General features: G+C 39.9%; 2 protein-coding genes across 2 annotated transcripts in view; both read right to left on the minus strand.

Moving 5' to 3' along the window:
- The window catches only part of LOC103387783 (bifunctional heparan sulfate N-deacetylase/N-sulfotransferase 2), an 18014-nt gene extending 14816 nt beyond the window's left edge, over positions 1 to 3198 (minus strand). The window contains exon 1 of the mRNA XM_008322555.3: positions 2664 to 3198. The gene's annotated coding sequence lies outside the window, so the exon portion shown is untranslated. The remainder of the gene's footprint in view (positions 1 to 2663) is intronic.
- Positions 3199 to 5239: 2041 nt separating this feature from the next.
- zswim8 (zinc finger, SWIM-type containing 8) overlaps positions 5240 to 11087 on the minus strand; it is a 30778-nt gene continuing 24930 nt past the window's right edge. The window contains exons 23-27 of the mRNA XM_025060552.1: positions 10737 to 10911; positions 10121 to 10294; positions 9320 to 9439; positions 8461 to 8639; positions 5240 to 7504 (exon numbers count right to left, since the gene is read on the minus strand). Of these exons, the coding sequence (XP_024916320.1) occupies positions 7301 to 7504; positions 8461 to 8639; positions 9320 to 9439; positions 10121 to 10294; positions 10737 to 10911 (852 nt within the window). The 3' untranslated portion in view covers positions 5240 to 7300. The remainder of the gene's footprint in view (positions 7505 to 8460; positions 8640 to 9319; positions 9440 to 10120; positions 10295 to 10736; positions 10912 to 11087) is intronic.

Here is an 11087-nt window from a genome sequence, read left to right on the forward strand (position 1 = left end):
CCTTTCTTATAACTGATGATGCCATAGTTAACAAAACTCCAAAGAGTGAAAAACAAGGACCACTGTCAAATACACCAGTGGAAAATTCATAATCAAATTGTTACCGAATACACTGAAGCTGTTCATTCAAGCTACAGAACCACTTTAGTCCAACATCTCTTCGCAGAGGGGACAAAGGTTTAAAGATACACTAAGCCTCCAGCAGTCATCTTGCAACCTACTGACAATATATACATTTCACTTGCATCTCAGGCTTTGTTTTACAATATTGCAATAGATATTATGAAATTAATATAGCATTACAGCTGTTGTACTGTATCGTGAAATACAACAGTCAGTATGTACAAAATCTAGGGATGCACAGAATATTCCGCCACCCAAAATTTTCAGCCAAAAATGCATTTTTTGGGGGGTATTTTCGGCTGACAATTTAGGATGAAAGAATTTTTATCACCGAACAAAAAGGCTGAAACAGGAAGTTATGATGATGCAAACAAAAACCCCAGTCAGCGTGCGCTTATCTGAAAGTGCCAACATGTCTGCGGTGTGGACGTATTTCGAAATATCTGAGAAAGACCCACGGATAGTGTTCGCAAAACATGTTATGCTGCCGAAAATGGCCTTAAAGTGCATTTTCGGTTTTCGTCCGAAAGACTTTTTTCACCAAAAAAAAAAAAAAAAAACACGACTGAAACAAGGAAATTATGAGGACGCAAGCAAGAACCGTGGCCAGCACCAAAAGCCAGCATTTCTGCAGTGTTTACGTATTTCAATATATCTGAGAAAGACCCACGGATAGCGATTTGCAAAACGTGTAATGCTGAAATTTCAAGAGGCGGTGAAAAGTCAGCTCACGTCAGGACACGTTTCACTGGGATCTCTTTGGATCTCCCGTACTTCTCGTGACTGTACTTGATCCGCAAGATCACTGATCAATCAAATGATCCGGGCTGCAATGGACGCAGACCGGCGTCAAGATGGAGAACCGCACGGCACCAGATAAGAGGCAGGAACCCTCGTTGTCTGGTATGTTCTGTGAGATCCTGCGAGAGAGTTCCTCAAATAAGAATAATACGTTATTACGTTAATTATTTTGACAATCAATAATGTATTATTAATTAATGCAATTGCAGTGCCTTTAGTGAGTTATTAATTTATGCAATTGCAGTGCCTTTTTTGATGGTTAGTACACGGTCATAGCCATAAATGCAATGGTACTAATAACTGGCATAATAATTTCTTTCTGTGTTTCTGTGTTTTCAGCCTTTTCTCATTTTTGGTTTTGGCTAAGATTTTAATTTTGGTGCATCACTACCAAGGAGATCAGTTGTATCTAATCTCTAATGTATCTGTAGCAGATGTTATTCCTTATTCCTTTCCCCACAGTTCATGCCATTGCAGTGCCTTGGTTTTATTGATGTTTAGCACACAGTCATAGCCATAAAGGCAACGGTACTAATAATTGGCATGATAATTCTTTCGGTGTTTTAGGAGAATTTTAATTTGAGTGCATGCCTTATTGAAACCGCTTGTAGCGGTTTTTGGTTGTGTCAACATAACTTCCTGTTTCCGCTATGTTGTTTCGGTGATAAAAGTATTTCGGCCAAAAAAACGAAAAATGCACTTTTTTATTTTCGGTGCATCCCTAACCACTACAAGTCTTTTTCTACACTTACATGTGTTAACAACAACCAATTTTATGATAGGATTCCTGTGTTAGCTTAAATGCTAAATAGCATTAGGTTTTAGTGAATGTTACAACATTTCTATCAACACTATAGACTTACGTTTCATAATCACATATTGTATATTATTTTTCTCTTCTCTTGTCTCATCGCCATTAGTAATGTGGCCTAACAATTCTCAGCCCTAGTCACAGTTCATGTCATTGAGCTGCCAACAATATTCTTGTGGGACATAGAGGGAGGTGAGGAGTTCACAGTTATTGTTGCCTTTATTGTAAAGAGGTTCATTTTTCAAAATGCCAGGATAACTAGGACAGCATGTCACAAACGTTGTTAGAGTCTTTTGGTTTTTGAAACACTGGTAGTTGTTTGCTAGTATTAACTAACTAACTACTTTCTTAGGAGCTTTTCTTTTGTTTTTGGGTGCCAGGCAAGACGAAAACCACACTCATATCAACACTGGGGTTTTGCTTTACATGGTGTAAATAAGTATGATCAGTTACAGTAAAAGGTCAAAACGAAATGCAATGAAAAGTCATGAAGCAACTCATACAAAAATACATTTCAAATATGGGTGAACTATAAAATAGAGTTCAGAAATAGTATAATAATATATATATACGTATATACAGTACATATATACAGTACATATACACATATACATCTACATATGTAATTGTTATACCTCATCAGGGATTTAAATCACAATGTGCGTTTGCTTGATCATTCGTGTGATAATGCTATCAGACGACAAAGACATTCTGCAGTTACCATGGTGCCATTACGTACAGCAGCGAATAAAGTGAGAAACGTGGAATAAGCACAAAGACACCTGGGAAACTTTGTTTCCACAGCCGAACAGCAGCCCGCCGAGGGCTACAGTTAGCATGCTAACATTGGACTGATGTTTGCTAATGTTAGCACGTTCCACTAAAGATAACTACTGATTTGTAACTCATGGTGAATTTATAACTGTACCGTGAACACTCCAGCACGACTCCCTTCTTCTTCATTATCTGTTACTCCGACAGCGCTGCCACATTGTTCTTCCTCTAATGATGATTCCTCGGCACAGAGACGTCAGACAACTGGATAAAGCTACAGCTAGCTGCCTCTGCGCTGCCACAGTTAGTCGAAATGAAGCCGCTCCACCTCTGTCAGAGTGTCACGACATTGGGGAAGTGTCCGTGGCTCCAGGATATACCGGTGTAGCTCGTTTACAGTCAGCGGTTTGTTTACATGAAGGGAGCGACACCAGCCCCAGTGTTTGGAGTTAAAAGTCAACTTCAGCACATAGCGAATCCATCCGCCATCTTGGATCTGCTGGAAACCCGGACTCAACCAAGTGTGGAATTACCGAGGGAGGGCTTAAAAGAGACGTCACCCCACCAACCACCTTTTTTTCGTAGACCAAAGTTCACAAATGGAGGACTGAATACTGACTGTCCCCCCTATAACAATACACTCTCTCCACTCGCTGTGTAGAACTGTGTTAGCATGTCCGTTTTAGCTTACCTTACTGTGTAGAAAGGTAGAGTGATTTTATTATTATTATTATTATTATTATTATTTATATTATTATTATTTATATTATTATTATTATTATTATTATTACAAACTCTAGGTTCACTTTAAGGCGGTGTTTCCCAACCTTTATTGAGCCACGGCACACCAAATAAAAACAGAAATCAGACAAAAAGTATATGTAATGAAATATAATAATCTTCTAGTTAAAGTGACCTTATAATTCACTAGAATCTCAGCCTGTTTAGTAGTAGACAATGTTGATATACTGGTAGGAATTGAAGAAAGGCACAAAGATCTTCTTCAACAGCACTTATCTTTTCTTGTTAGTTTTCATTAGCTATCTGCTGCCACCTAGCAGAAGAGTATTGTTCTGCCTCTCATGCTTTGAAGAGCAAAGAAACATTATTTGCAATAAATAAATAATAGTTTTCAGTCCCATTAAGTGCAATTAAATAATTTTCCATCTCTCACGGCACACTAGTGTGCCATGGCACAGGGGTTGGGAATCACTGCTTTAAGGTAATACTGCAGACCCCTGATTAGCTAAATACAGTAGATTCATAAAGCCTGCTCTGCTGCCATCTAGTGACTGGAGGCTTGTTTATCGTTCAAGCATGAATAAAGACAGTATGCTGAAAGTCCCCCCTCACGCGCCAGGGGACCCGCGCCCCACTATTTGAGAAACAATGGTTTAGGCAAACATCTTTTATTTCCCTACCGTCAAGTCTATGTTATTGATTTGTAAGCCTCTTGCTTTGCTATAACCCCTACTTTTTTGGGGGTACCCCTCTTCTCACCATCACATTTCATTGTTCTTTGCGTGTGTGAAGCAGCTTTCCACTTAAAAACAGAGAAGACACAGCGTACCTTGTCCGTTAAAAATACTCACGGGTTAAGTAACTATAAGAGGCATATTTTTAAAACTAAAAATAACAAAGGTACTCGGCTGTCTAAAATCAACTGTGTACATGTGTAGTGTGAATGAGGCACAATAGAGATAAAGCCATCCAGGGTAAAGAGACCCCTCAACCTGAGCCTGAAGCTCAGAGCTAGTGACCGAAACAGTATCAAACTCTCTCACCTTAACACAAAACAAACGTTCCCAAATCACAGATCATTATATACGATCCCTTATTTGCTCAGACAATTGTGTCGAGCGCCGAGTTGTCCCGCGAAACAATAGGAGATCAGTAGCAGGTGTCAAATGAATCATTGGACTGTCTTAATTCCTGAGGAGATCTGCGACTCATTTTCCAGACTGTCCATGAGGCGAACAGCTTAAAATACCACTGGACTGGAACGTCGACAATCGATTACTCACTCGACGCGCAGTAACAATCTTGAAACAATCTGAAATAGTCATTCTGAAGAGTGGCTGTGGCCTTTTTGGTCACTCGAGAAATTTCCTTTTTTTTTTTTTCTTTCTTCTTTTTAACATATGACCGGATGGACTAAATGGTCACTCGAGAAATTTCCTTTTTTTTTCTCTTCTTTTTAACATATGACTGGATGGACTAAACTGGGCAAAATAATCAAAAATATTACTGCTCTGTGAGACACAGTGTAGTCCGAGGAGTCTAGAAATGTTTTCCTTAAGCTGAAATTCTCTGCAAATCCAACACCATAAATTATAAGTCAAACTCGGAGAAAGTAACCACCACGCACATTCCGTTTTGCTTTTACCTTTTTATTTAGTCTTTTCACTGTTATTTTTGAACCTCTTATATTCAGTACATATAGAACTTTTCAATCCAGCTACACTTGTTGAGGAATATAAAAATATCACAGTACTTTTTCTACTAAGTTGCCTTTGCTCTGAGGCCCAGAGCCAATCAGAGAGAGGCATGTGCAGAACCACAGCATGTGCCTGGACAGAGATGGAAAATAACAGCACCACGGTGTTGGAGCACAATGTACATGGACTTTACAAAGATCAGTAAAGCAGGGCCTCCTAAAGTCGGGGAAATTTAATTTCATATTTGAATTTTTTTGAAAGTCGGGGAAATTTAATTTCATATTTTTTTTTGTTTTTTTCAAACTAGTGAGATGTTTAAGATTTGTTTGTATTTTTCGTGACAAGCCATCATGCTTCACAGTGAAGCTACAAACCAAACGTTTGGACCTGTTCCTTTTCTTTGTCGGTTTCCAAGTATGACCACATTGGTTTTCTTACTGGTCTTTGTAACCACTGATCCTACAAGGAAAGGAAGGAAGATTAAGTCTAACGTGACTGGAACACAACATTTCTTTTCACATCTTTGAAGTGTCATTCATACCCGCTGTTTTTAACTCTCTTCAACTGAACTAATCTATCAGCTACGAGCTCAAAAGTATTATTATGACTACAGAATTTGACCGGTCAGGCTTCAGAGAAGGTTTAAGGGTTTCTCATTGTTCTTGGCTCAGACATATTTAAATTTAAAAAAAAAAAAAAAAAAAAAAAAAAAAAAGAGTTTAAGTTTTTTAAATATGTGGCAGTATGTGGAAATGACATTCCGCACCTGATTGTGACTTTCCTTGCCGAATCTTTTAGACAATTTGACCTACATACTATCAATGATTATAGCTAATCCACTACAAATTTGTTATTTTAAATTCCAGATTAAAAAAAAAAATTTCAGAACTTAAGTAAGCAGAACCTACAGTTACGGGGAGTAGCCAAATTTTGGTAAACTCCACAAGCAGAATAAAATAGCATAAACAAAGATTTAATAAAAATGATTCACCAATATCCATAGTGCCACCTAGTGGCAACAGGCAATTGCATTCGCTGCTTTCTCAAAGCCAGGTGTGGCCTTGTTTGTAAATCCCACGCTCCCTGCAACCCAGTCTAGAAACACATAGGTAGAATCACATTAAAGTTGTTGATTCTCTGCTGTTTTCATGTGTGTGTGTTTTTTGTGTTATCTCCGTACAGAGGCGTCGGAAATGATTCATCCGGATTTGTGCTAGTAACACAAGCTTACTAAATGAGGCAGCATTTAGCAGACCGACAGCTTCGGTGTCCAAACAAGCTAACAAACAGAATTACTATAATTCAGTTCTATAATTCCGGTGCAGGAGAGCGAGCAGTTTACTACTCTCAGTTTGGGCGCTGAAAAAAAAAAAGAAAAGCAAAACATACTCTGCAGCCATCTGGTAAACGGAAGGAAATCGGGCTGTTATCAGTGCAGAAGGTCGGCTCATGACAGTCGGCGACGTGTCAACACCTCAACTCATACAACAACACTTAAAAAACGTCCACTCTCCAGTTAATAAAGGAGGCCCTGCTCAGCTGATGAGTGCAGTTGTGCTCACGTCTCTCCTAAGGCAGGTGGAAATGTTAATGTGGATCCCACACAACAGCACCTTTAATATTCTCTCATTCTCTTCCCATGCCTCTCTACCACACACGTTATATATTCTATACAAAATATCAAAAAAGATTAAACAAAATACTGAAAAATCCTCACCTGTACTGACAATATAATTATAATAATAGATTTTTTATTTGATTTTATTTGTACATCTTCCTTTTCTCCCACTCTGCGAGGATATGAATCAGAAGTGAAAAGCGTTCAGTGGATATAACCTCACAGCACCTACCACTCCGGACAGGAATGTTGCAGCATGAACGTGACTTCGCTTTGTGATTTTTATTCACAGAAGAACAAAAGGAAGTTGTTAGGGAAACTGAAAAAGATGTAGTGAGGACGAAAGGCTATACGACAGAGCCCCTTCGATAGTCAGTGTGGGAGAAACGGGAGAGGTGGGTGAGATGAGAATAAAAAGGAGTACACTTAAAATCCACAGATACACCGACATGAAACAAGACAAGAAAGAAAAAAAAAAAGAGTGAGAAGCCAGCCGTGGACAGAGAGGGAGAGCAGGGAGTTGTCCAGGTTTAACTCCAAGAAACACTCGTAAAAAAGGAAGTGTCTAAGGGGGGTGGGGGTGGGGTAGGGAAATGGACGCTGATTGTCCTGTCTGTGTGCTGTATGCGTCTGAGTCCACACCGCAGGGGATGGCCACCCTTGACAGGACCAGATGGCTCAGTGCTGTGGCAATCCCAGTGTTGGAGGTTTAGCCCAGGCTCAGTGCAGTGAGGCTCACGGGGAGAAGGTTGCCATCTCCAGAGAAATGCGCTGCCACAGCTCCTTGGTCTGCTTGCCTCTTTTCAGGTTCTGCAGCACGTCATTGAACTGCATCACACCAACGGGCGTCAAGCAGAAAGCTCCCCGAGCACTGCGGATGATGTTGACAAAGTCGTCGTAGTCCGCGGGTGTCAGGTGGATGAGCCGATGGTGAATGTACTGCAGGGAGAGAGAAAAAAAAGAATTTGTGATGCTACAAAAACAGCAACAGACTCAGACGGACAATTACAGGATCGACTGAAAAAAAAAGTCCTTAAGTAACTTTAAACTTTTTGTGTGCGGCTTTTGACACTCATCAAAAAGTAAACAACTTTATATGAGGCGAGTTGAGAATTTGCCAGCACAGATGCAGCTTTAGCAGAGACACACTGTTTAGCATGGCAGTTTACGAGTTTTTGTCTAAAAAAAAAAAACTCAACTGGCATTGTCTTTGTTCTCTGGATGGTTCGTCTCCAAATGGCATCTTAGTTTGTTTGGCTTCAGGTTGTGACAAGCAAGCACTTTAAGACAGAGACTGCATGCTCTGTTCATTACCCACCACTGTACCGGGGGGGGGGCACACTGCACTTGGCTGCTATTGCTGCTCCGAGCAGATGGAACGCGCAAGAACGGAAAAAAGAATTTGTGATGCTACAAAAACGGCAACAGACTCAGAGGGACAATTACAGGATCGAATATTAACCCTTTCATGCATGACAGGGGTAAGAAAATGTCCCCCCTCCACTGTAGAGGCTTATATGCAACACTGCCATCAAAACCTATTCTTATCATAGAAAATGACATTTTCATAGCTGTCCACTGTAGTGACCGTCATGCATGACAGGGTTAAGAAAATGTCCTCCTTTGCAATATTACGATACCGATATATGCAGCTATTTGGGTTAAAGCAGTGGTTCTTAATTAATTATTTTTTGTCATGCCCCCCCACGGGGACAGAAATGTTTTCACCACACACCCCGGACCCACATCCCCCGCAAATTGAAATACTATTGAGAACCTGATAAAATGTATATTTTTTTCTGTATAAAAAAACAATTTTGGCAGATGTTTTATCATTACAGTATTGAGAAAAAAGTTTCTGTAAGACGGCTGTGCTGACAGAGGCCCTGTTGTACCTGCAGATACGCCTGTTGACAGCGTTGTACAAGCTGATGGAAAGCAGGCGTACGTAGATGGGCATGAATATGGGCGGGGTTTAGTCTCTGCAGCGCCTCCATTATTATCTCCTGAAGGACGAACGGACTGAGAACACCTTTGGCTGCCCCAACACAAAACTGGTACACATAGTTGACCCCTGATACAGGGAGAGAAGAGTTGGAAAAAGCAGAGGATATATCAGTTGTTGATGTAAAGATGAAGACATTTTGAAGATCATACATTGGTCATGGTCAAGTCATTGAATTGTTTCCTAATGATTTTTAGTGGTGGGACATGATGAGAAAAATAAATCAAATTAATTAGTGGCATTATAATTAATGAATCACAATTAATTGCATTTAGATAGATACATAGAGAGATAGATAGATAGATAGAGAGAGAGAGAGAGAAAGATAGATAGATAGATAGATAGATAGAGAGATAGAGAGATAGATAGATAGATAGATAGATAGAGATAGATAGAGAGATAGACAGATAAAGATAGATAGATAGAGAGATAGAGAGATAGATAGATAGATAGATAGATAGAGATAGATAGATAGATAGAGATAGATAGATAGATAGAGAGATAGATAGATAGATGTCTGGACCCTCTTGTTCCAACTTAAACCGACAATTTCAACGTCTATTGTTGATGACAAAGCAGTGTTGCCAGATGTAGATGACTCTCCGTTTCCCTCAGTACTTTGTCTTTAATAATATATAAACAACATTACAATCACGATCACAAGCAGAAGATTCGAAGACTAATGTCCTAAGCTTATGAAGTTGTAGCCATCACACTTTTATCTAAAAAATAATTATCTCCATTCTTACCCAGCCTAGCAGCCAGTCCCAACAGCCATTTTACATCCTCAGTGTAAGGTGGACTCCTGGAAAAATTGTTGGGGTGGTCATTGTGAGCCCGCCTACCCAGCATCTCCAACGCCAACATGCCTTCACACACACACACAGAAACAACACAATTAAAAAATATGATACTGGTGATTAAACAAAATGTTGTATTTTGATAAAACCATGTCAAGTTATATCATTTGACAACACAGATTCATAGACAATAGATGTGTTCCAATCCAGGGTCTGGAATTTTTTTGAATGTATTTTCCTGACTATAAGTTGCTCCAGCCAAAAAATGTACAATGAAGGAGAGGAAAAAAAAAAGGTCCTCCGGAATATATCGCACCAGCCAAAGGATGAATAAAAGTGCGACTTACAGGAATAGCATATACTGTTACACTAGCCTAGAGTGCCCTCTATTGGCAGTCAGTGTGAAAATAACAAACATGTACATTTTCAGTGGTACAGGAGTAGCAGATACTGGTACACAAGCCTAGAGTGCCCTCTAGCGGCTGTCAGTGAGAAAATAACAAATGTAAAATTATATATTTGAATATACAAGTCGCACCGGACGAGTCGCAGACCCAGCCAAATAATGAAAAAAAGTGCGACTTATAGTCTGGAAAATACGGCCCTATTTTTTCTAACTTTGGAAACGAGAACAGGATTTACAATCTTTTTTTTTCCTACTACAATCTTGACAAATATTGAACCATTTCAAAGAACAGAACATGCCAGAAATTGTCTGCAGATATATGTTACTCAGCCATTGCTTCTCACCAACTCTGTAGGCAGAGTGCAGATAGTGCAGGCCCTGCTGGCTGATTGGCTGGCTGTGCGTCTCGTCCTCAGTCGGGAAAGGAGTGCTGACCAATGAGGCTGGCTGTGAGGACAACGAGGGCAGAGATGCTCCTTGAATAGTCTGGATGGTGGGGCCTGCATGGACGCTGCCGACTGCAAAAAAAAGGAAGTGCTTAACACTGAGCAAGAAACTCATTTCACGCGCTGTATTTTGCACAATGTCCACATTGGTTGTACATGCCTGCATTATGTGTGTGTCCCTACGAGGTATCTGCTATATACAAGAAAAAAAGCATCTGACATGTATGCTAGGGCTGTACGATTATAGTCAAAATGATTCTCTTCTCCAGTTAATCGTGGCAGGGCAAAATTAGGATTGAAATTCAATTATTTGTGCAGACTTTGTTTTCTGAAATTGGAACTACAAAAACAGTGATATTGCAACATATCACTGCACCTAAAACTTAAAAAACACAATGTGAGAAACACAGATGTATATAAAAGGGCCCTGACCAGAAGTGGTCAACAAGGACAAAATATTTGAAATGGGTCAGTGAAATTACAGAGCAGAAACACATGGGTCTTTAGGGCTGACCTGCTACAGTGGTGTTGAGAGGCAGGCCGGTCTCCGCGTGGTAGGGATGGACAGCAATTTGAGTCATGGACGGCACGGGGACTCCAGGAAAGGTCACAGCAGCTGCCGGTGGCGGCTGTGGACCAGCAGCCACAGAAAATGGATACTGGGCCCCAATAAAGGCTGGGTGCATACCCTGAGGAGGCGCATGACAAACAAGTAACCAAAGGGCAAAACACTTCAATAGTTAGTTTAAAAATTAAAATAATTAAAATAAAAAGTTTAAGAACACCTTGTAACTGCAGCATGCACTAGAGGATGCCATTTTTGTTATAAATTTACAAATGTAAAAAATGTATATATACATATATA

This window comes from Cynoglossus semilaevis, chromosome 12 (assembly GCF_000523025.1).
Source record: "Cynoglossus semilaevis isolate Cse_v1.0 chromosome 12, Cse_v1.0, whole genome shotgun sequence".
Lineage (NCBI taxonomy): Eukaryota > Metazoa > Chordata > Actinopteri > Pleuronectiformes > Cynoglossidae > Cynoglossus > Cynoglossus semilaevis.